At 39.7% G+C, this 26,287-nt stretch overlaps 1 protein-coding gene across 7 annotated transcripts in view; it reads left to right on the forward strand.

The window, feature by feature from the left end:
* KMT2C (lysine methyltransferase 2C) overlaps positions 1 to 26,287 on the forward strand; it is a 197,637-nt gene that overhangs the window by 115,438 nt on the left and 55,912 nt on the right. For 4 of the 7 annotated variants that reach the window (XM_083824638.1, XM_083824639.1, XM_083824637.1 and 1 more), the window contains exons 14-22: positions 6,266 to 6,385; positions 8,820 to 8,936; positions 12,639 to 12,740; positions 12,919 to 13,023; positions 14,164 to 14,345; positions 15,093 to 15,257; positions 15,863 to 15,972; positions 22,659 to 22,724; positions 24,184 to 24,396. In XM_083824638.1, coding sequence (XP_083680764.1) covers positions 6,266 to 6,385; positions 8,820 to 8,936; positions 12,639 to 12,740; positions 12,919 to 13,023; positions 14,164 to 14,345; positions 15,093 to 15,257; positions 15,863 to 15,972; positions 22,659 to 22,724; positions 24,184 to 24,396 — 1,180 coding nt within the window. The remainder of the gene's footprint in view (positions 1 to 6,265; positions 6,386 to 8,819; positions 8,937 to 12,638; positions 12,741 to 12,918; positions 13,024 to 14,163; positions 14,346 to 15,092; positions 15,258 to 15,862; positions 15,973 to 22,658; positions 22,725 to 24,183; positions 24,397 to 26,287) is intronic. The other 3 variants (XM_083824642.1, XM_083824643.1, XM_083824641.1) reach the window with 2 other exon arrangements.

Below are 26,287 nucleotides of genomic sequence, written 5' to 3' on the forward strand. Positions count from 1 at the left end.
CATGAACATCTCAGTATGTGCTGTGAGTAATGCAAATAAAATTGAGTTGAACTGCAGTTTAGATAGAACGGAGGAGTAACAACCAAAATCCCAGCAGTGCTGATTTAATATAATCCGCTCATCAGTTTGCAGATTATACTTCAAAAGAGCAAGGTACTTAGCATCTTTGCAGTACCTGTTGTAGAACTGGACGCGTTACTTGTGCAGTCACTGATCTGTCGTCAAAGTACCTGTCGGGGTCTGTGAAGGTTTTCTTTTGATGTTGGTAGTCTTTGACCCCTGCTTTGAACACCTATTAAGCTGGAACTTTGGTGAAGTGAATAGTGATTTTCTGGTAAGAAAAGCATGTGCGTGTTTGGTTTTAAGCCCCAGTATGCTTTCTTACTTCTCGTTGAGTATTTGGCTCTAGCACAGATCAGCACCTCGTGGAAATCAGTGAAAAATTGTCTTGAGAAAGGACAGAAAGAAAATGAAGACCCTGTGGATACTTGATTTGTGAAAAACAGCTGTTTGCCTAACCTTCTACCAGCAGTCTAAATTCAGCATAACTAATTGGGAGGGATTTGGTCTTGAATCTTTTTCAGACTCTTCACTGTCTAATGCTGTTGTGATGTTTTTTGTCAGGACCTGGGTTAAGAACTGCAGCTAGATGAGAGCTTAGCAACACATCTTTGAGGCCAGTAAAGTAAGGGAGAAAAATCACACGAGATAGGGTTGGGTTCTGTGTGTTGAATAAGGAAGGTGTGGCTCCTGTCCTTGGCGAAGCTCACATTGGATCCAGAGCTGCTTTCTCCTGTTGCACAAAGGAGCCGTCACTGCAGCACTGGTCGCTTATCCAGGACTGCACAGGTTTAAAATAGATGCTTCATTAAGTGTCTGATCTCTCTGTGAGTATGCCAACATTAGCCAATTTCCACAGATGGCAATATTATCCACTTCTTCTAGGAGGTTTAAATCTTAATATGTAGCCTCTTCTTGGAATGCCCTGTTCCTTTTTTAAGTAGAGGAAGAAATGTATTGCAATGGATTTATGGGACTTCATATGGAGAAGAATAGGAAAAATATCCCTGGACCCTGAATATATTTTTCCTCAACTTGATAAGAGACATAAGCTTGGCCTTCACCAGAGGCATGGGAATCCACATAAATGAATAGTTTCTGATTTGGATTTGTTTTCATTACATTTAATTTATTGTGTAGTGCATTAGGATGAATGATTGTCTCTTTCTTCAAATTCTATTGATACAATTGTTAAGAAAATATATTTGGATAGGTGTTCGGTTCCGATATTGAATGCAAAGCAATGTATAATCTGAAGTGTTTTCCAGTATTGGGTTGAAGTAGCTTACATTTGTAGTAGGCTTTAGTCTGAGATACCATTACATCGCTCCTATTTTGAAGAGACTAAATCCCATCTCACAAACAGTCAAGACAAAATTCTGCTTAAAAGAGCTCATGACCCCCTTTCCAGGGCTGCGCTCTTGTTGTCAGCACCGGTTCCCTCCCCATACCTCTCCCCTTTAACGTTCCTGCAGCCAAAACGATTTTGGTTAGAAGTAAAAGAAAACACTCCAAAACAAAAAGGGAGCTGTGTAGACATGCATGGGTAGGTACAGCTGTACCTGTAAAAGTTACTTTTGGTGGTACAAGTTTCTGTCACTTGGAGAAGATGTTTTTTCCCTGTGTTAGGCTAGGAACCTTCAGTACCACGCACATCAGCTGATGACGTTTGTTAGGTCAGCCTGTTATCCACGCCTTCAGCTACAGGTAAGCCCTCGATCCCCGCATCCAGCCCAGCAAGAGGACTCTATCCACCTAGCTTGGCCTCTCACTCATTGGCTTACTGTGGTTTGTAGTCCATTTCTAGTCTGTTCTTATCCTATTCCATAAGGGAGCCAAATTGCCTTTTACACATATCCTGAATGCAGTTCATAGACCAGAGGTACTTCCTACTAGCTGCCCGCACAGCAGAGTTGTTCCAGGGCTGACCTCAGAGCTGTATCTGTACAGCATCCCCTCCATGGACTAATCATATAGATTGTCCACCCATGCCCACAAGTAATTTTCAGATTCATGCCAGGGGGCAGGGTTTCTGCTTTGATCTTTTTCATTATTTTTTTCATGAAGGAGGGGTCTCAAAAGGAATTACCACAGAAGTTTGTTGATGACTAATCTGATATTTAACAAGTTTGAAATAAATCTTTATAAGAAAAATGAGTATTTTTCTGCAAGCATATGTTTTTAGTGGCACTGGGTATATTCTGTGTATCTGAACGGGAGAAATTTGGAATCATCAGTTATTTTTGCAACTGAACTGTGTATGGGAAGCATAATACGAAGTAGTGCAGCATTGTGAGGCTGGTAGGTAGACTCAAGAATGATCTATGAAATTACATTGAACAGAAAATAATAAGCTTTTATAGGTTTTGATTTACAGAAGTATTGTTTTCCATGCATTCCATGGAAAATACTCATTAGATAAAAGAAAGGGATTTGTTCTCATCGTGAAGGTAATGGTGATCCCTATTAGATGTCTCACTGCATATTTCTAGGTTTTTTAAGGGATTTTGTACAAATTAAAAATGCAGAATGTCATGATTTATGTTCTTTCTTACAAATTGTGGCTTTTCCACTATCGATTAGTGGCTAAGTGGATTAGTGGTACTCCTTAGTCTGGTACTATAGGGGTAAATGTTGAAAAAAAGGTCAAAAAGGGTCCATTTGAAGGTTTAATTTTTGTTAGGTTTTTATGTTGTTGTTGTTAATAAGAGGGGCTTATTTTGAACAGATGAAATTTTGTTCACAGCCCTAAAATTCCATGAAATGTTAAAAGGAAAGTCCAGGTTTGGATATTTGCAGTTGCAGCGTATTCCATAAAGCATTAAACTGCCAAACACAGCCAGTGGTAATTGAGTAGGATCTCCTGCCCCTTGATGACATTGTGTTTTCTTTTGTCATAACTTCCTTGCAGCTGTGTTGTTCAATTTTAGGACTCGGAAACACGATGGAGAATTAGAAGTTCCCTTTTCTGTCAAAGTACCTCGTTATTGCCCCGAATAAAACTTTCTTCAGTGTTGAGTGGCAATAGGCATTGATTAAAAGCCAAAATATAATTAATGCATCTCTTTGATGTAATTCATTTGTTCCAAGTATTGTGGAAGTGCGTGGTTTTAATTAAGTTTATCTGACCAAGAATTCAAATGTTTCTGATCTACAACAAAACTTGGATTAAATTTCCAATTTACTTCTGAACAATGTGGTTCGTGAATCATACGCAATTCATTGTGTTTTGAACGACTGAACATTTCCTATTCAGATTGACTATTCCATTTGCCTCTTAATCTTTTCACTATACCTAATCACGAGAGGAGTGTATCTTCTTAGAAGGGAAAATAATGCTGTACATCCCAAGTGGGAGCAGCTAGTTTTAGCTGTTAAGTGTTTTCAGCATGTTTGGGTTCATGGATTTTGACCCTTTGCTAGCATGTCCCCTCCCTTGTGAACTGATGGGAAGACTTCGTGATGCACAGGTTTTCTTTGTGCTGCTTGCTGTGCAGGCTTTCTTTGAGTTCCCATATTACAAGAACAATTACTACACATAACGTATTTTAGAAATAAGGGAATTATAACTTGTATTCAATACATTTCTAACTTTATCTTGCTAGAATCCAAAGTTCCCTGATTTTAAAAGTAAGGCTAACATAGTAAAGTTAAATTTCTTAGTTAAATGTCATAGTTAAAGTTAAAACCACAAGGTTTGACAGAAGGAGAGCTGATGAACAAACGACAGGACTCCTGGCAGAACAGAACCAGGCTTCACTCCTTCCATTTCAGTCTGGTGGAAGCTGCTACAGGCTGGAGGATTGGGATTCACCCACCTAACCCTGGACATCTGCAGCCTACAACCCTCCTGTACTCACCTCGACGTTCCTGTGGCCAGCAGCAGCAGGCGTGGGGTGCCACCAACCTGCCTCTGTCCTTGCTGTGCCCTGAGTTGCCTTCTGCAAGCGCCCCAAGGGTGCCCAGAGGGTTTGGCCCAGCTGGACAGGGAGGGTTTGAGCAGAGGAGCTGCACCAAGGCTGCGCTAGGATGGGTGTATCAGCTCTCTCTCTGTGGAAGCTTTTTTTCTCTCTTCCCCTCATTTCGAGCTTGGTGCAGTTGTGCCAGGAGCGTTACGCCATTGCACTGAGTGTGCACAGGCACAAAAGGTTTCTGCCTCCGGTCGCTCACCTCTGGTCCCCTGGTAGAGGTTACCGAGCCCTTTGATCTGCACAGTTGTCCGCGTGCTGCCTGCCTGCCTGAAGTCGCACAAACTCCAGGGATAGCAAAATTTTGCAGTTTAAGCTGTTGGAGTGTGCTCGTTTTAAGGCAGGCTCAAGGCAGCAGTTGCTGGCACATGGCCGGTCGAGCTGTGGCGTTGGTCAGGGTAGCTGAAAACACGCAGGTAGCCCTCTGTCCACAAAGCGGTTTGTAGCTTGCATGTCTGATTTCCCGCTTGTGTGGGCAAAACTGGGAAGTTTTTATTTCTCCTAGGTGCCATATTTCCCATGCAGACACAGCCAAAACCCTAGAAAGTAGATTTAGTCTGAATACCAGCGTGTCCGCGCTGTGGGTTGTACCACTTGGCCAGGGCTGGCGTTTTTAAAATGCAACTTTTACACATCATTAAGCTTTTAGGTCACTGACCGATACTTCTTCGGGATCTGTTGTGCCAGTTGGAGCACCGAGCCCCGCGAGCGGCTCACAGGAGGTCACTGCTACCCGGCTCTGCAGGCAGAGCCATCGCACGAGCTGCCCCTCGCCTGCTCGGGGGTGAGCGAGCGGTGGCCTCACACCTCTGTCGGGAGACCAGCCTAACTCAGCTCTGCCTCGAACGGCTGAGGAAGGTCTTGGCCATGACAGCAGGCGATGGGTGGCCCTGTTTTCAGCAGAGCTGTTAGCAAAGTGAGTACCTGTTCGTAGTCAGAGGTGAATATACGTTTTGATGAATCGTTGATTCCAAAGAAACCATCTCCCACATTTTGGTGGAGAACGATTCATTTCAAAAAAACACATTTTGTAGATAGCTCTTTTTTTTTTTTTGTAATGTATATTATTGTATAGACCAGTATTCAAAGGTATAAAAGTGTTTATGCTTGAACACGTGAGCAGTTAGCATGCATGAATAGTTGGGACTACAAGTGGTCATATCGTGCATGCTGTCCTACTGCTCAATGTCATTCTCGAGCTGATAAACCTATACATCTTCTCATCTGCTTTGCTTCTCATCTTTAGTATTACTTATTTCTTCCCCTTTCCTAAAATTAGGAAAATGTATTATCCTTCAGATATGCTCAGAGCAAGTTTAGAAAGGAGGTATTTATTGTCAGTGATGGCTCGCTCCTGCAGCCTTTATTTAGGGTTCAAGAAAGTCTTCCTCAGATTTTAATTGGCACGAGGAACTTCAGCATCTTCTTGTGTACATCTTAGCACTTTCTTCTTTGCCGTATTTCTGGTGAAGAGGTATAGGACATGTCACCATGATGGGAACTACATAAGTAGGGATAATAATATAATCAGGAGCTTGAAAAGAGTTTGTAGGTACACTGTATATATGCATATTATTACATGTTTATAACAACATATTATTGTTTGATAACACACAGTAACATGAAAACACCAGGGTGATACAACCTTACTAGTGGGATTTTGTAATGGTTTATTTGTGGCAAACTTGCAGGAGAGAGGTGTTTTAATTACCATGGCTACTTTTTTTTATTATTATTTTTCTTCTATGGCTTGTTTATATTCCTTTTCTTTCATGCGCTTCTAAGACTAGTCGTCGCTGTGCTTGTCAGTCGTTCAGACTCAAACGTCGACTAAGGACATCTGTTCTCTGAAAATGGGATTTGAAGTGCAAAAGGGGATCCTGTTGTCCTAAAGTCCTGCCTCCTCAGTTTGATGCAATACAATTTGGGGATGTAACTTGTTGTTATGATCGATTGCTTTATATTTGTATTAATGTTCTGTTTATAAAACTCATGTTGTTGTACTTAACCGACACTTTGAAGTTTGCTATATTTGTTCTAGTGTAAGTTTCAATGACAGCCTAAAAATCTCCCGCCTTCCTCTCACTCAGTGTGAACTAATTTACTCGTTAACACAGAAATGCCTATGCCTGCATGTGCTTTGCTTTTCAGATTTTTTTGTTGCTTGCTTTTTTCTTTTTTTTTTTTTTTATGTTGCCAAGTTTTATACATCTATTTTCTCACCCACCGTGTCCTAGGGGGCTTGGAGTACCAATAATACAGTCAGCCCACCTTCCTGGTCCCCAGACATTTCAGAAGGTCGGGACATTTTTAAATCCAGACAGCTTCCTGGCAGTGCCATTTGGAGCATCAAAGTGGTAAATAATTTGAATTTATTTTCATGTATCCATTGCTATCTTTCTGCTGCAGAGACTGCTGATGACATTCTGTATATCACAATTGAATTAATCTTCCCTTCTAGTACTGCTTAAGACGTTTAAAAATCATTAAAACTCTGGAGCTTTCAGGGTAAAGAAAAAAATCTGCTTTCCAGAGTGTACGATAAGATGGCATTGCCCTGATTTTACATGGCAAAGACTAGTTTGTAATACCATTTTTTGTGTGTGCTTACTACTTCATTTTTTTGTGGTTGGCTTTACGTAGCTGTCAAAATAAGTTAGGTGAGGAAGAAAATGGCCTTAAGACTGGCAGGAAAGTAAGCCAGGCGCTGAAAGGAGCAGAGTTCTGAGGTGGGGCTTGAATTTGTAGCTGTGGAGAAGCCTTACAGAGAGTGGATTCAAAGTGACAGCTTTTTTAGCTTATGGGGGAATAAATAACACCGTTCCTGCCTATTTGGATGGACCAAAGCCTGCATCCACAGTGATGGTTACCATTCAAAATACCTGCAGAAACTAAATGGAATTGAGGTTTTTTAATGACCAAAAGGTTAAATGATGAAACACTAACAAATAGCTGTAGGTTCCGAATAATTTTATTTTCATCTCACTTTAACACTCATGCTATTTTTATTTTAATTTGACATTAGCTTAGCTTTTGCTGCTTCAAGCATTAATTTCCAGCTTACTGTTCAGCATTAACATTGGTACAAGTATGTGCTTATTCCTGTTACTAGCTCTGTGAAAATAACAATACTGATATGTAATCTGAAACACACAGCATAAGAAACATGTCAGAAGAGTATACATTTTAATAATAATTGATGCTTGTATGTCCTGTCTGTGCATATGTATTAACTCCATATATATGTAAGGACAACATTATCCCTTCACCTTTACTACATACAAATTCTTGAGCCATCAGTGGTGTCCTTCCTCTCGCTTCCTAAAGTAGTGTTGCATTACATCGCCTCATTTTGTAAGAGTAAATCAGTTGAAATAGGTGGATATTGATAAAAAATTAACATTGGGATACCTGAATTCTCCCTTGAAGTTTGACCATAAACTTGTATATCGTCTTTAAATCAGGAGATGGCATATTTGAAAAATCCTGTTGGCAACACTGAGCCCGTAATGCTGCTTTCCATCCACAGAGCTCCCTTCTCTGTCAGCAGAAACTGTTCATGTATGTTGGTGACACTGTCCCCAAGGAGCTTTGTTGCTCAGTCAACATAGTTTTATTGAGTAAATCTTTCGTCTTTGCATTAAAAGTAGTCTCCAGCAAATGTTTAGATACATGCGCTGTCGTGTTCTAGATACCCCGTGGATGGATTTGGGCTATTTTAGGAGCAGAGATTATTCACATATTTAAAATCAATAATCTCATTGCTTACTTGGTAGCAGGAGAGGTGCTCTCTTGGGTATATACCATAATTATCAGTATTTATAGAGAGCAGAGCTCTGAAATATAAGCTCTGTGAAGGTGTATGACATACTGGCCAGAACTCAGGGACATTGTCAGGATGTTCATTTTCTCTCTGGAAGCGAGGAGGGAGTTCCTCTTACAGTTTGTGTTCAGTTCATTTTGAAATGATAAGGAAAAAAAATCAAACTGGGTCACAGGAGCAATATCAGGTAACTATTATTATTAAAAATATATATATATTTGCTTTTCTGCAGTAAATTGTAATTGAACACACTTTGTGAATACTCCAAGAGCACAGAAGCACTACAACCATATGTCTCTGCATATAAAATAAAGGAAGGGGGAAAAGAAGGTGTCTCAAATAAGTGTATATTTTCTACGAGAAGTATACTGTTATGGGGAGTATTGATCTGAGTTTGATTGATATAAGTAATATAAAAAGCTCTCTCTGTATCTGCTGAATTAAGAGAGTTCAATGGAGTCAGCTCCTGCTTCACTTTGGGAACAGGACTGAGCCCTAACAAACTCCAGTGTTTGCTTGATCATTAATAGCGTAAGAAAAGTGTCTATGATTGCAATTAATCAAGGGCCCAGACCACATGCAGAATTCATCTGGCCGAGCTGGCTGCTTAAAAAGAAAAGTGAATCATATAATAGAGGGTATTTACTTTGGATACTTTGCAATGTAGAAAAGATAGTATTTCTATATTTCCAGTTAATCCTGAACAGAAAATATACATTTCTGGGTTTGGCTGCATTCTCACAGATGATAAAAGTGATCATATTAATTCATGTAAGTAGTTATAGGAGTTAGAGGTACTTCACAATGATTTATGCAGTAACTTGGTGACTGTGCCCTTATGCACTTGAAACCATAGGTTTTGTTTTTTTTTTTACTTGTATTTTTCCCCAGATGCATTGAATAAGTTTGATTCCCTTATAACAAAAGGACTTCAGATTGCATTTAAATTGTTATCTTATATTGAATAGGGCCGTGGATCAGGATTCCCAGGGAAGCGGAGGCCACGTGGTGCAGGTCTTTCAGGACGAGGTGGCAGAGGTAGATCGAAACTGAAAAATGGAGTTGGGACTGTAGTCATTCCAGGGGTAAGAACATTTATTTTCAAGTCATGTTGTAGTCTGTTAATGTAACATAACCTAATCCAGCTGTAATTCTTCATTAAAATGTTGCGTAAAACCAAATAACACTAAAAAGTAGAGGTATTCCATAAAACCTGGTTATTATTAAGTATGTGTGATTATGAACTAGAGCAGTGAAGCAAAGTGGACCTGAGGCAATTTTATGCTGCTATTGCCACTTAAAGGGACAACTGCTGGGAAACTTGGCGTACTCCTTCCACTTCCTCAAGTGGAAAACATGCCAAGTAAATGCAGCATTCATTGGAACAACAGAAAAGGGGAGAGCCAAGCATGTGCATACAACTAACAGCAGCCTTAGCAGATCAGCCCAGAGGTGGTTCTACCCAGGGGACCAAACCTGCTTGCTGAGGGAAGAGAACCGAAACAGGAGAGCCGTAGAGAATGAGATACTTCAACGCTTTGTGGCTCAGGGACTTGCTGAACAGGAGGTGGTGTCTTTGTCTCGGACAGCCTCTGTTGGAGTTCTCTTTCATAAATTTGTCTGTGTGCTTCTAATAACTTTTGATAGTCGCGTTAACTAACCTGTTTTGGTTCTACAGCTCATGAGCCTGTTGGATTCAGGAATACCTCCTTTGATTTGTTTCTCCTCCTGAGTGCCCTTAGAGGAGAGACCATTGAGAGTTGTTTTTTACTAACCTCCTGCCACTCAGTTTTTATAAATTTCTGTCATTCCTCCTCATTTTCCTTCCACTCATTCTTTGCTAGCATGGCGAATCCCAGAATTTTTTGTTGTATGGCAGCTGCTCCAGACTTTTGACCTTCCTTATAAGTTGTCTTCCTTTTTAAAATTTTATCTTTGTTGACTTTCATCTGACATTTTATAGACCAGAACTCAGCTTTATTAAGTTCTTATATAGCTCTTCACAATTGTCTTTCAATTTTTATTACCTTGAATATCTTAATATTGTTGGCAAGCTTTGTCACCTTGCGCCTTGATCAGTCTTCCAGACTGTGCGTGTGCTGAACACCAGGGCCTGTTGGCAGCCGTCCCTCTCAGGATTCTAGTGCAAGGACACTTACTCTAATTTGTTTCCTCTAAAAAAAAGTTCAGCTGCCTTTTTTTTTTTTTTTTTTTAAAGGAGCTCTGGTGAGTGACTTTGCCAAAACAATTTGGCAGTGAAGTAAATTACGTCAATCAGATTTCCCTGTCTCTGGGCTTGCTGACGCCTTGAAAGAAACCCAATAGATCATGATTTACCATACCTAAGGCTTTGACTCTTTAACAAAACGTAATATATATATATATATATATCTCGATGTGGCTGCAAGTTCTCTGTTACGAACAGATGTTAGCTGTCCTGTCTGATGGTACATGGCTTCCGCCCCTGAGAATTTTGAGAAAGCAATAGTTATATTTGCCATCTCCCATTCCAGTAGCAGAGTGATTTTCAGTGAGTGGTTGCTCACTGCAATTGATAGTTAAGCTATTTCATACTTGAAGTCCTTTTAAAATCTTTGTGATCTGCAATCCTGTTTTGCTTCTTGGAAGAGGAGAGAATTTGGTATAAAAATAGTGGGAAATGTGGATTGCAAAAAAAATTATTTTTTTTCTGCTGTGGACTTGCCATCTTTGAACATTCTTGTTATAGTGTGATTGTCAAGCAGCCCTGTAGATTTTGACAGGCTTCCTCTTCCTCATGTTGAGAAAAGGACTTGCTCGTTTTTATGTCTCCATTAAGTAATTCCTCTGACTCTTTAGAACTGCTTTTTTGTGTTCTTATATACTGTCTGCTTCAGCGTATACAACATCCAGCATTCACGTGATTATTTTGATCTTTGTACTTCAAAAGAAGCCACGTTTTCTAGAACAAAATCTTAAAAAAAAATAATTGTAACTGAACAGAGAATATTCAGTGGGGTGAAGTGCTATGAATACAAAATGGCCATCACTGTCCACGGTTTCCTATAGAAAATTGATCCTGTGACATATAAAGTAAATGGCAGCTTTTCTGCTTCAGATTTCTATGATGCGGCTGTCTTGTAATAATGTAGGTGAAGGTAGCAATGCAAAGGTAAAATACAAATATCTGCCTCTTGGCAGATAAGGGGTTGAAATAGGAGTATTTTCAGCCCTTTTGCACAAACTCAACCTAATGGGATCATGACCAGTGGACAACTAAAAGAACTTAAAAGCTTCTTTGTACACCTTGGGAATGGGGTAGCAGGAGGATACAGGTTAAGCCCAGCTGGCTCACGGCTGGTGTTAGGCACGCATCAAAACTTCAGTGCTCGTGTCCTTCACATTCTGCTCTTTCATTTGTGGAGGCAGCTCTGAGAACTTTGTGCAACCCGTGGAAACACATGCAAGGGAAAAGCTCTCCCTGAACATCTCAAGAGGTGGTTCGGGTGTTTTGTGGTTAATTAGTTCCAGCTGCAGAGCTCTCAGCAATACAGTAATTAAGGCACGGTAACAGTATACTCGTACTCCCTTTTTAGCTGTTTCTCAGTAAATGCTGATTTTCAGCAACAGTCTATCAGAAGGGTTCCTGTAGCTGTTGTAACAGTATTTACATTTGTCTCTAGTGATGTTTGGATTTGTAAAGCATTTAAAGTATTACTTAAACAAAACTAGCTAAATAAGACTCAAGCTGTATTTAAAATAATCCACATTTATAAAGCAAGAACAGCTGGTAAAACAAAGTTAAGTTTCTCTAGCATGCATTATTTTATTTTTTCATAGAAATGTGTGCTCTTCTCTTCCAAGCTTTCATGGCCACTGCTGATTCAGAGAGTAAATACCTAGGCCTGTTAATGGAAACTCACAGGTGGCAAATTGTGGAAAGCAAGATTTACATGAAAGTCCGAACACAGTTAAAGCATTCACTGATCTTTTCATAACGACTCTCCCAAAACCACTAGGTCTTCTGTCTTCTTTTTCTTCCTGAAGAGCTATGTATACATATATACGCTGACTTCATAAAGGGCAGGTGAAAGCAATGATGCTCTTAAGTCTGTAGTAAGGGCTTACAGATTGAAAACAAAACAGCAGCTTCAAGTTCACAGCTCAATGCGAGTTTTTACAGGCAAAGCTATATAAACCTCATAAAGAAAGACCTTGTGGAGTGTGTCCTCACTGTTGTAACATCTGAACTCTTGGTCATTTCTCTAACACGGCTGGAACCTTAACTAAACCACATTTTGGGTAATACAGGACAAGTTACATTTCTGTGAGTGCTCTCTGAGTTCATACTCAAAGTATGTCATTGCAATTAACTATTCAGTAAGAAGAACTTCAGTGCTTAAAGACAGGAAAAAGGTCAGACATGGTCACAATACGACAAATTCTACTTAGTGTTTTTTTTCTTAGACTGCTTCTTTCCTTCAATTTCCATTTTAAAGAACATGGGGGTAACAGGTAAAGGTGAACAAAGGAGAGGAATAGAGTACCTCTGTAAAACTGAGGGTGGTGATACTTGTATTCATGTGGAAAGTACTGTGAATTGGTACAACAATTTCTCGTCAAGATAGCTTTTTGTGAAAGTTTGTACCATGTGAATAGACAAATGCACAGTCTTCTGGTGTATCCTCTAAGCTTGTATTCTCCAGTAGTATTAAAAAACTAACGTTTAAAGAATAGATTTTGTCGTTTTTTGTGGCTTAGAAAACATGATGTGCTTGCTAATTATGTTGTGTTTTTTTTTTGTATAGGTCACAACTATGGATATCTCATCTAACAAAGATGAGGAAGAAAACTCAATGCATAATACAGTTGTTCTCTTCTCTAGCAGCGACAAGTTCACTCTCCATCAGGTTAGGCTAATAGTTACTCAGGTTTTCATTCTGTTTGTTTCTTTTAATTCAAAAAAGTAAATGAGTGTCATTGTTAGGAGTTGTATCATACAGCAAGCTACCTGGATTTTACAACTACTTGTTTTCAGAATTTACTGTCTGGCATGTGTTAAAAATCTGCACGTTTCTGTAATTTCAGGATATGTGCGTAGTTTGTGGGAGTTTTGGCCAAGGTGCTGAGGGCAGGTTGCTCGCCTGTTCTCAATGCGGTCAGTGTTACCATCCATACTGTGTCAGTATTAAGGTGAGTGCTTTGTTACATAAGAGATGACTTGATTACACTGCTTTCATATTGTGCTTTAATAGCACTACGCTGCCTTTGGTTTTGTGGTAATTAGGGGAGTCATTAACTTGTTAGATATTCTTCAGCTAATGTGACCGTTATTTGTACGCGACTTGTGAAAGACTTTAATTAAATGTCATTTTATAGTATGCATCGCCTCAAGAGAAATTAACCTTTTTGTAATTTCACAACCGTAAATAGCACTGATTATCCAGCAGTTGGTTAAAATAACAGTTGGAGATATAAGCTTAAAACCTAAATACAAGCAAAATTAAAAACAAAAATTTATAATGCATCTTCATTTACTACAGGCATAAGGCTTAGTCGATTCAATTTGTCTGTTGGCTGTCAGAACTGACAGCAGTTGGAGTGGTTAATTAATATACTTTACTTTCATTAATCTAGGAGAGAATTTGTGAAAATTAAATATGAATGGTATGAGTTGATTTAGGAAGCGCATAATAAGCTGCTTACTGCAATATATAAACTAAACACTATTATATAAGTGCATCTATGTAAAACTGATTTCTTGAAACATTTCAGAGTACTTCAAATGTTTTATTTGAAATTTACTTTACAAAACATTATATGCATTCTTCATGCAACTATACTTCGGTTTTGCATTTGTGTACCACTCATACGGTATTTAATAAACAATAAATTATTAGCTTTGGATGACTGAAACCCTAGCACTGGCTATCACAGATAATTTAGGAAAGAGACAGGATTCTTAGTGATCTGAATACTGGCTTTACTACATACCTGAAAAAAGCAGCAGTATGTTCTCTTTCTTCCTTGTGGGACCAGCTACTCCTATAAGGAATAAACCGCCCTACATGTAGACCCAGAGAAGTATGTATTCTCTGGCGTGCTAATTTATCTGAAATTATATTCCATAACAGTATCAGCATCAACATAGAGTTCCTTTCTGTTTGATCCATTCCCATTTAGTGAATTTTCACAGTGTTTAATTGATAAATGGCTACTTGTGATGTCGTTGGTGTGCACAGAAGAACATCTCGCGCTAGCCAGACCTTCATTTATACAGTGACCACACTTCAGAGAGCTGCATTCAAATAATTTTCACCTTGGCATTTGCAGATTACTAAAGTGGTGCTTAGTAAAGGCTGGAGGTGTCTGGAGTGTACGGTGTGTGAAGCCTGTGGGAAAGCTACAGATCCAGGAAGGCTGCTGCTCTGTGATGACTGCGACATCAGCTACCACACTTACTGCTTAGATCCGCCCCTGCAGACCGTTCCAAAAGGAGGCTGGAAGTGCAAATGGTGTGTTTGGTTTGGGTGTCAGAAATACTGGCCTTTTTTGTTCCTTTTTCTTACTTGTAATGCCAATTTAACTGTAATAAAGTTTTAGTTTTATTGAAGTTAGATGTATTAAACAAAGCAAACAAAATACTTTTGAATTGTTTCATTCAGATTTCAGTTTAATATGGAAACAGTTATCTCCTCTTAATGCTGTTTCTTAGGGCCAAAAACCAGGTAAGTAGAGGTGGACAACATTTTCCTTTTGAAACTTTGTGGCCAAAAATTCTAATCTATGTTCATTGAAACTGTTGGAAAAATAAATGGGCACTTCACCAAATTGCTCTCCAGATAAAAACCCTTTGAAAACCATTCATGTTACTTGGGTGAAATACAAACAAAATAGACCTCTCACATGGCCAAGTCTTTTTATCTCAAAGTGAATGGCAACTGAAAGCAGGAACTCCTTTGACCTGTTAAGCTGTTAAAAACACCCATCCACCTGTTTTGCAGATTGAAACGACTTCTTATGTAGGAACTGCTTGAAAATGTATCAAAACTGCTGGTAATGTTCAAAATCTAAATAATAAATTTTTGTTCAAGTAAAATATTTTGACCTGAAATAAGGTGTCCCCCACCCTCACCCCAGCCATTGGTTAGTGATCTAAAACTTAAAACTTATTCACCCAGCTCTAAGTTAGGAGGGTTTTAAAGCCACAAAATAATTGTGTTGAGGACTGAAAGTAATAGATCATTTTGTCTGTTCTGCAGGTGTGTTTGGTGCAGACACTGTGGAGCAACTTCGCCGGGTTTAAGATGCGAATGGCAAAATAATTACACGCAGTGTGCTCCCTGTGCAAGTTTGTCTACCTGCCCAATCTGCTATCGCACTTACAGAGATGAAGAGCTTATAATTCAGTGTAGACAATGTGATCGGTAAGGATTTCTACTGTTTTACAGTTTTTTTCCTGGTTCAGGCTTATTTTAGTTTTTTTCTCATAACGTAAAAGCATAAAGATGAAGGGAATGGTCTTGTGGTAAAGAACACTGGACTGAGTCTCAGAAGTCTCATATTGGTTCGTAACTAGTTGTACCACAGACTTAATAACTGTATGACTCTGGGCAACTTAATTAATTATTTTGTGCCTCATTTTCCCCCTCTGTAAAAAGAAAATAAAACTAATTTACCTCACAAGACTGTTACTGTGAGGCTACATCTAGATTACCTTGTGTCAAGTGAGTAGTTAAGATGACTGCAAATACAGGGAGAAATTATAATACTAAGACATATTTGCTTCCGGGACATTATTTTACAGTTTTCCTTCCTGTGAAGGGAAATAGGTAATCTGATACTGTATATTTTAACACACACCACCATAGAGGATTGCTCTATATGGAGAACCTGATTCATCGTTTCTCCCTAGAAGAATTTAAATTAAACAAGTATTTCACATGTACTTGGACCATATACTGATACTTGGGTCTCCTAAAACACCACATATTTCCTTTAAATTGTATTTTTTCCCCCACTTAATTTCTAGATGGATGCATGCAATCTGTCAGAACTTAAACACAGAGGAGGAAGTGGAAAACATAGCTGATATGGGTTTTGACTGTACCATTTGTAGGCCATACATACCACCAACAAACGGTAAGAAGACAATTGAAACCAATGGCAGGATTGCACACTGCAATAAATAGGTTTGGGAATGGGTTATGGTTCTTGTCTGTGGTCGAGAGTTGACTCATTGTAGAAGCAAGATTTTTTGTTTTTATTTTAAAGGCCTTCTGGAAGTGCCCTCAGCTCTTTCTCACCCCCTAGTGATTGGCTGTAAGGACATCCCTGCAGCAAAAGACAACCTAGCAGGGGGAATTCTGGACAGATTTATTGAAGATAATTTGGGTAAATTTGGGTGTTTGATATTGGAAGGGTAAAATGCATCTCATTTTGTCAAGCGGAATAAAGAAAAACCGGTTCTCTAAACATCTGAACTGTGGAAGAATATTAAAATCAATTCCAAGCAAAAAATGTACCATATATCAGGACTTTGAGGCCCTCTGAAGCAGCAGTAACTGCAACAATAGTCCATACAAGCATCTTTCCCCTCCTTTCCCATATTTTGTTAACACCACTCCATAAGCTCTCCCAGTATTTAAGACCAGTGCTTTTCCTAGCTCTGGTCTTTGAAAAAAAAATCACCATATTTTTCTGCTTGGGAGTCTCTTTTTTTTTGTTGTTAGTTAAAATGCATATTCTTTCTGATGAATTTTGTTCTTCTCTGCACATGTTGTCAGTGAATATACCAACTTCTTTTTTAGTCAGTAGTACGCAATTCCACAGCATTGGTACTTCAGGAGCTGAGGTTACTGCAGTTTTTCTCTTTGAGCACAGCTACACCATCTGGTTCTGTGGGATGGTAGTGGTTAATTTTATAGTGAGTGGCCTGTCAGCAATTAGATTGGCCTATTAGATGATTTATGGTCTTGCTGCAAGAATAGTATCCTGGGTCTGTTTTCTCTGCATGTCAGCTTACAGGAGTTTCTGCTGCAGTCTGCTGCTTTAACAGAGCACTGACACCTCTACATGTTTTTTTTTAGAATAATAGTATGTTAAAGTGCTCACATTAACCCTTTATTGGGGTATCATCAGATTGTGAGAATGTGGTAGGAGGAAGGAACGAGGCAAATGTTTGAAGAAATATCCAGGAAATATCCAGAAAATCCAGGAGGATTTCAGTGAGATTGGCTTTCCTGATCAAGAGTTGACTATACCATGAGGCTTGTGTTTGAGAGGTCTGCCAAGAAAAGTTCAGTGGAGCATTTGATGTCCCTTTATACCTCATGTCCTCATAACACTGTGACAGTAATTGTAACTTACTCATGTGGCCTTGGAAGTTTGTGTACTTGTTTGTATAAATTGATCAACTATATACAGATGGTAGTGGAACACTTCTAAGTATCCCACTTCTATCACTGTTACAAGTAAGAATGACTTACGCTTGTGCTTTTCTACAAGTCACTTCATCTTTGTAATCTGCTTTTGCAAATTCAAAACAAAAAAGGGCTTGTAAGTGGGAAAAACAAGGAACTTATAGATACAACACAGGTTTTTGTTTCTTTTGGTAATAAGCTTTGGGCACTTAAAACACAAAGGTCCAGGTAAGAAATACTGCCCCTTCCTAGCTGGCAGAGCTACCTTTTAGAAGATAATAAAGGCCCCAGTATATGAGGTGGAATAACTTTAGAAAGTGGTGTCAGAGATGTTTCACCTCCAGGCATAAACCGGCCCCTGAGTTAGTCCTTTTTGCACACCAATGTGAAGTTGTGTTGCGTAGGTTTGTCTTCCGAGGAATAGGAGCCAGTCCCGCAACACCTGTTAGAAAGTTGCCCACCCTTCTTTGCGTTTTTTTTTCCAATTCTTTTATGAGACAAGTTTCTCTGATTATTCTTTTTGCTTTTGACTCAGCGTATATATGAAGTCTTTAACACGTGTGCATTTGCACAGTTGCATGTCTGAATGTCATTTGGTGCATGTTCATGGAAATACTTGCATGTACTTTTATATGAAATGTTCCAGTGGTTTGTTAACTTGTCTACAACTCTTTTGAAAATTCTCTCTAATTTTTTGTTTCAAGGTGAGAGCAGTAAGCATTTGCTAAACTTAAGAGAAACAAATATTAACAGTATAAATATACAATATGCTGTATTGTGTTTTCTTATTGGAATGGCTCCTTCTCTTTCCATCTGATGTACCACAGAGGATATTAATGTGTAGCAAACATTATTACAAGTTTAACTACTGTATATGTAGAATAAGCAAGAGCCCCTCAACCTAATAACTTGACAGTACATTGTAGATGGAGTAGGTGTACTATTGGTAGAAAGTAAATACCTTCTAAAATGTATGTATTGAGAAAGAGTTTCCATTTTTGTCTCTTCAGAAAACAGGAACTTGAAGAGCTTTTCCTTGTCTCATCTTCAGAAGATCAGATGCATATCTGATAATCTTAAAATCATCTTCTTTGTGAAACAGAAATAAAATATAAGTAGTTTTTTTTTTCTTCTTGAGCATACATAAATATCCACAGTCGGCACATGGTAAAAACTTGCTCCAGAGTAGTATACCATAAACCTTCATTTATAGACTCCTTTGAAACACTCATCTCTGATCAGTGTTTCATCAGGTTGCTTTTAATGTGATCTCAAGTTACAGCATAGGATCATAGAGCCATCTAGGTTGGAAAAGACCTTCCAGATCATCAGGTCCAGCCATCAACCCGACCTGCTGAGTTCCATCACTGGACCACGTGTCTGAGTGCCGTGTCCACACATCTCTTCAGTACTTCCAGGGATGGGGACTCCACCACATCCCTTGGTGGCCCGTTCCAATGCTTGACCACCTTCTCCGTGAAGGAATCCTTCCTAATGTCCAATCTAAACCTCCCCTGGCACAACTTGAGACTATTTCTTCATGTCTTACCACTCGTCACCTGAGAAAAGAGACCAACAGCTTCCTTGCTTCAGCTTCCATTCAGGTAGTTGTAGAGAGTGATGAGGTCTCCCCTCAGCCTCCTTTTCTCTAGACTAAACAACCCCATTTCCCTCAGCTGTTCTTATGTGTCTTGTTTTCTTACGTGTCTTGTTTTCTAGTCCCTTCACCAGCTTTGCACACACTCAAGCAACTCGATATCCTTTTGTAGCGAGAAGCCCAAAACCGAATTCAGTTCAGGTGCAGTCTCACCAGTGGTGCATGCAAGGGGACAATCCCTTCCTCAGTCCGGCTGGCCACACTATTTCTGGTGCAGGCCAGGATGCCGTTGGCCTTCTTGGCCACCTGGGCACACTGCTGGCTCATGTTCAGCCAGATGTTGACCAGCACCCCCAGTTCCTTTTCTGCTGGGCACCTTTCCAGCCACTCTTCCCCAAGCCCATACTGCTGCATCAGGTGGTTAGGACCCAAGTGCAGCACCCGACACTTACCCTTGTTGAATGTTGTGATTGGGCCCGGCCCATTGATCTAGCCTACAAGACTGAACTCCATTCACCAGGGCTCCATAACCTTTCCTGGTGATGACAAGCCTGCAGTTCCTTGGATTTTCCTTCCTGCCCTTCCTGTAAGTTGGAGTCACGTTCTCTAACTTCAGTCAGCTGGGATCTCCCTACTCGGCCAGGACTGCTGGTTAATTATGGCTTGGCGAGCCCTTGGGCCAGCACCTCCAGTACTCTTGGAGATAAATATGTCCTCCAGCGTGTTGTAGAATTGGTTTTCTGTTGTAGAAAAGGTTTTCTAGTTTAGTTTGAATGTTGTCATGACTGAGTACTGGCAACTGCTCTAGGTAGCAGCAACTTTTGGCTCTGTGCTGTAATTCTTGCACAGTCAGGAGAGAGACGTGCATCTCACCCACAGTCACACACTCTCCAGACAAGTAAATCTCAGCCATCTACCCATAATTTCTGCCTTTCTATCATTTGCCTTTGTGCATCATCACGTATCTTGTGTATGTATACCTAGACTGTAAGTTGCATCCCTTCTTTGCTTACTCCCCCACTCTGTCCATCCACAAATTCCAGCTTCCTCCTTGGTGCTGGCTTTTTGTTTGTTTGTTTGTTTTTCTCTGCAGGAGGGAAATGGACCGGCTCTGTCTGCTTTTCTTTAGTGGGAACAGCTGAAGAGACATGAGCTGCAAACGCACGTAACAGCTAGTTACAGCCGATCTGGTAGTAGTTTCTGGTAGCTGCTGGTGTGCAAGTATTCTTCCTGTGGCTCAGATAAGCCTGCCCACAGCAGCAGTGAGGACTTCGTGTCACTTACTAATTTGGAGATGCTGAGTACTCGGTGATAGGCATCTTAGTGCTGGGATCCTCTGTTGCACAGTCTTTGTGAAACTGAATTAAGATCGTCTTCATTCTAAAACTTACCGTGTGTACTTCACAAATACCGGATACAGAAGTAATATTAGAAGCTAAAATTTTAACTTTTGAGTTTTTAATTGTCATTTTTATTATTTCAGCTGTTACATTCTTGCAAGTTACAGTATTTGCAAAAAAAAATCCCTGCATAACACTCACAGTTAAGCAGGCAGCTGATAGTACTGCGGTGTTGTGTCTTTATATCAAACATTTTGCACTGTCCCTTAGCCAATTCCGTTTCTTCCTAGAGTTGTTATTTTCTATTACAGCCTTCTGAATTGCAGCCACCTTTCTTTTTGAAACTGTGATCTTTCTCATCATATTGTATTCTGTGCAACAATTTTTTTAACTGAAGCCACTAAACACTGCACATCATCCAGCATTTTTAAACCCTTTTGAAAATAAGCATATAATTTTGGTTGAACTTAGCTAAGTGCCTCAGAGAGCACCGTCCCTTCTTTGTTCTGTTTTTTAACGATTATTTTTTTCCCTGTATAGTTTTCTCTGGCTTGGAATTCTGTTTCTCTGTTATCCATTTTATTGATTTAATCTTTAACCCATGCTCTAATTAGCTCCTTTTCTGGAAATCAGTTCAATACTAGCTTCAAACGCTGTGCAACTTCTGTGAGTTGGTCTCTGAAGGCCTCCCGTTTGTTGCTGTCAGCTTATTTGTTTGCCTGTTTCAAGTCTATTCAGTCTCCAAAGCTAAAATTGTTCTCAGTCTGATGTGGACTCCTTGTTGTATGACTTCAGAGTAAGGGCATCAAATCCCCATTCACAGCTCTCTGAATTTTTTGTTTGCCTTAGATTCCAGTCCAGTAGCTGTTAGCTCTGACTTAGATATCTTGTAAATTATAACCGACTAAGGAATCAGATGAGGTCTCATTCCCCGTGGAGTATTTCTTAAAGTCTGCTCTTGTTTTGTTGTTTCAGTTCAGGGCCTTTGAGCATCTTCCATCCTGCAGCTTGTCCCATATTTTTTTGTTTCTCTCCAGCCCAGTGTCTCCTTCAAAATTTCATTTTCATTTTTTTTCTTCCTTGTTTTTTTCCATCCGTGTGTGTGTATCAGTTTTTCAACAATGCCGATAGGCTCCTTACACGTACTGATTGCACAGAATGTTTATTTTCTCTAGGTTACGTCGTATACTTTAGTTAGACCTTAAAAACTTTCAGAGGACGATAATTTCTGAAGACAGACTTTCACTTACCTTATTTTTTATGTATGTTTAGAAAGCTCACTCTAGATTTCAAATCTTGTAGCTACTACACTGTTGTTTCTCATTTAGCAGAGTGTAAGTGTTACGTGGAAGCTCTTGGTCTTTTTCTAGTCTTGCCTCTGTGTGTGAGGTTGGAGCACGTGCAGTTGGGCTGAGAAACAAGAGCCTTCCACACGTGCTGTGCCTCAGTGGTCTGGGCTTGTGTAGTAGATGCAAATTAAAAACACCGGATGTTTGTCAGAGTCTCAGACTCAGCCTGGCTAAGATTTCTAGGAAAAAAAAAAAATAATAATAATAAACCTTGACTGTGTGGTAATGCTAACCATGCCAAACTAACAGTTTTTTTGGTTTTTGTTCTCAGCGTTTGTGAGACACAAACTAAACATCTAATTTTTCTTGTACCTTCTGTCTGTATAATCTCTATAAAGTCACTACTAATATGAAAAATCAGTCTACATATCCCAGGTTAGTGAAACAGGATTACAGTTACTGTAATTAAGGCAGGAGAACATTTCTGCCTACAGCAGTAGTGTTCTAGCATTGGAGGACATGTTGATCATCCTTTGTTCGCTCACACTACTGCGGTGCTTCCCTGAAGCACACAAGGCAATTTTCAAACTGAGTTTCTGCTGTTCCATTTGTCAGTAATCTTACCTGGAATAAGAATTACCCTTTCTAACATCAACAAGTTAGGTCCCATCTGCTCTCAGATTCGCTATTGGCCCTACTTTCTTTCTCGTTTATGTTACATCAGACATCTGACAGCACAGACACAGCTGGAACCTTGTGTGCGAAGCTGGTGGGAGATCCACTCCTGAGACAGTGGCTGGTTCACAAAGTCCTCCTGTTATTTACTCTTAGGTTAGCAAAGCCTGAACGTCATGCCTAGTGTAGAGGTTTCCTTAAAATCCAGTAGATGCGGTGCATGCCTGTGGACCAGTAGAAGGAGATCATTTATCATCACGTTCAGAGCATTTCCAGTGCCATCCTTGGCTCTAGGGAATTGGAGAACTTCAGCTGATACCAGCCTTGTTTTGTAGTCACATCTTTGTGACGCTGAAAAGCACTTTATTTTAAAGGTGCTAGTAAATGTTGCCAACAGTATTAATTAGGGAGTTTAACAGAACCGTTTGAAGGAAAATTACTTGGTAGTTTCAGCTTAAATCGAGTCATTTTTAAAAGTTGAAATTATTTTCCTTATATTTTTCAGTGCCTTCTTTGGACTGTTGTGATTCATCAGTTGGAGCTCAGATTATTTCAAAATCAAAAGAACTAGGTAAAGAATGTAAATGCTTAATCGTTGATCATTTAGCATATTTTAAGGGTATACTTTTACATGAGGCAAAAATTCCTTTTTGTTTTTATAACACACAACATTAACTATCCTTTCGTTATCACAGCATGCTTTTCATTTTTTTTCTTTCTCTACTTCTTTTTTGCCTGCCATACCTGCACTATAATAATAATAATAATCTTAAATTATGCTTTGATTCTGCAGACTTAGTTGCTTGCCTTAATACTAGCCCTGATAAAAAACCGTGTGGCTGAGTCAAACAAATGTGCAAATGTTACAGGCTCAAACTGTAGGAGGACACAACTTCTCTGAATTTGTATATTTCGTGCAAGGAATTGACAATCTTGACGAGCCTACTCCCAGGTCATTTGTTAAAATGATAGTCTTTAAGAGCTTCCCACATGTTAGGATAGCTTCCGTCACATCAGAATTTTGTTCTGCTTGATACTGCACAGTTGCAGTTCTGAGAGAAGATTTTGCCCTCCAATCTTCAGTCTGAAAAAATAGATGAAATTTTTTAAACGAACACTCTTCTAATTCAGTACAAGAGAAGAATCATCTGTGAAGAGCTACATTCAGAACCAGCTGTGTTTTGGGATGTGACATGTTACATAAGAAAATATTTTTGGTTAAAGAGAACAAATGTTACGATGTTCATATGTTTTCAGAAACTGTGTTATCCAGTCATTATTTAATTGGCCTCAAAGAGCAGAAGCATCATTGCAGCCTCTTCGTTATTTGCTAATTCCCTGAAAGTTCCCAAGCTTCCACTTGCAGGTGGCGGTGCAGATGACTGAGATAGCAGTGCCTTTCCGCATTGTGAATTAAGAACTGGTGGGAAGAGTTGATCAGTAGACTCAGTTGGCATGTAACAGCTTAAGGACGTAGCAGAATTGCAGGTCTTGGGAGGCTTGGGTCCTGCCCATACTTTTATGAATTGATACTGAGCAGCTCACTCGATATAATTTGTTTTTTTTGTCTGCCTATAAACCAGGGCTAATAACTTGCCTGATGGACCAAGAGTTCTGGGAGGCTAAAGCTGAGTAACAACATGAAACTGCAGTTCTGAGGGCTTTGGCTAATAAGCAACAGGGACCCAAACTAAGACTTGCATGGGTTTTTTGAGCGTTAGGGATACAGAAATACCCTGCAAGGCACCAGTTTCCGTAATCAAATAGTTCTGTCTAACGAATTCTGGATGTAAGTTGTTTTGTAGCAATGTAATGGATTGTTACTGGATTTGACATCAGGCTCTAAATCATAAAGCTCTAACTGTAACGCGTAAGCCAATATCAGATCTCTGTGTTTTATTTATACTGATTTCCTCGCTCATGAATCAGTTCCATACATGTGAATTATTAACTCTTAAAAGTGCTATTCCTGAAGATCTTGTAAATTAAAGAGTTTTATATTGCTGTTATGATTCATTTAACTTTTATAGACCCACCGAAGACATACACACAGGATGGAGTCTGCTTGACAGAATCCGGCATGTCTCAGTTACAGAGCCTAACTGTCACAGTACCTAGAAGAAAACGGACAAAACCAAAGCTTAAACTGAAGATTATAAATCAGAACAGTGTGGCTGTGCTTCAGACACCCCCGGATGCCCAGTCAGAACACTCAAGAGATGGCGAGATGGATGACAGTAGAGGTAGCAACCTACGTTTGGCATGTCTTGCATCTTATAGCATTTTACTACGTGTATATTGCGTACATCAGTAGGATGTTTTGGTATACTGACATTTGTATATCCTGTACAGAATGCACTGTGGGAATTGCTTGGACAATAGTCATGGCTCATTGTTGCCCGTTTCAGGGATTTTTTTATCATTGTTCTGTTTGTGTCATCCATACCATGTGAAACACTTTGCTAAGGCTCGCAACACTGGAAATACGAATTGCCTTTTTATCTATTCCTTAGGTTATTTGGGGAAATGCTGTGCACTCACTGGGTACAAGTGTATTTTGAGGAATCAACAGTGCAGGCACCGTTTGAAAGTGGTAGTGTTGGCTCAGCAAAGCAATGTCTAGATTACTGTAGAGCTTGTATTTGAAATCAAGGAGAAAGAGGAACAAAAAGCTCTTTGCTTAGAGTATTTCGTTTCCTCTGAAAGAAATGAGGTGGGATGAAGAGTGAAGGAGAGTCTGAGGGGAAAAAATATTTTCTTATATGTGCACAGATAACTGAACTTTTTGTTTGTCCTCGTTTCCAAAGTAGAATTTAAGACAGAATTTAAGGTTGGAAGTAAATTCTGGGGTGTTGCTCTAGTTCAAGTCAATCACGCTGTGTGCAGAGCCCTGCCAAATGGCGTGAGTGTCAGGGATAGGGAATCCAGAATTTAGTATAGAGGAAAGGGGATGGTTAACAGTGTTTGTGCAGCACCCAAGGCTGACGAGGGATGAAGGGGTCTGGGCTGACACGTGCCTACCAACCACCTCACACTGTGTAGAGCAGTGAGATTTCGGTAAATTGTAGAAGCCCTTGAGAGAGTTCCTTCCACCGTGTGTCTGGACATGGAGCAAGGATGCGTGTGTCCCAGGGGCCAGCAGTCCTCAGTCCCATCTGAGGGCTCAGTGAGCACAGCAGCCAGGCCACGAGAGACTGAAGATGGGAGACGAGGCAGCGAAAAGAAGCACGTAGGTAGGAGCAGTCAGCTGCTTTGTACCTTAAATACTCACTCTCAGGCACCGGCATGGTGCAGCACCGCCCTCCTGTCCTCTTTGCCATGGCCTGGCTGTACATCCTGATAAAAATGTTGGTAGGAGAGGTGTTAATCCGTGGCCTGAGGAAAGGCTTAGTGAACCGGCAGGTGTGAAAGTCATTACATTAGTCATGCAGGTGTCTGTTACAAGTGGAACACAGGCACCCCACCTCACCACAATCTAAAGTGCTCTCTGTTGATGCAACATTGCCTTGTTGTTAATCAGATTAAATGTCAGGAGAAGCTTTTTTTAGATACAGAGAGTGTACTTGACATAACTGGGTAGTTTACCCATCAGCACAGTTGCCATGTTAACTTGTTGATATAAGAATTGTTGCTGTTGTTTGATTAGCGCGTTCTTAACCCTCTGCTGTTGACTAGAAGTGTATTTTTTTTATGATAGGTTCCCTGTATTTGTTTATAACCTTTAAAACAGTTAAGTAGTTATTTTATTTTGTTTTCTTTGGAATTCACAGGGTTTGGTAGACTACTCTAGCATTACACTGACTCTTAAATTTCATCTTATGCCTTCATATAGTCCACTAAGTGGGTTGTTGAAAGCAAAAATGCTTTCAGTTTTGGTTCGAAGGCATCAAGATAGAGAATTAACCACTTCCCCTGCTCTTTTTCAGTGGTTAATCATCTTTACTTCTACAGTTGTATGCATGTATTCTATATAATGTAGTCTAACTTTGGTGTCCACTTGTTGGCTTTTATAGGTATCCTAGGTATCCCTTTTCAATTAGATAACAAGATATATAAATGTAATAGCAGAGTATGAATGGGAGAACCAAAGCTGCCACAGACTTTAATTTAGTTCTGATCATCTTTTATTTTTTG

The sequence above is a fragment of the Anser anser genome (genome assembly GCF_964211835.1).
Source record: "Anser anser genome assembly, chromosome: 2".
NCBI classification, from domain to species: Eukaryota; Metazoa; Chordata; class Aves; order Anseriformes; family Anatidae; genus Anser; species Anser anser.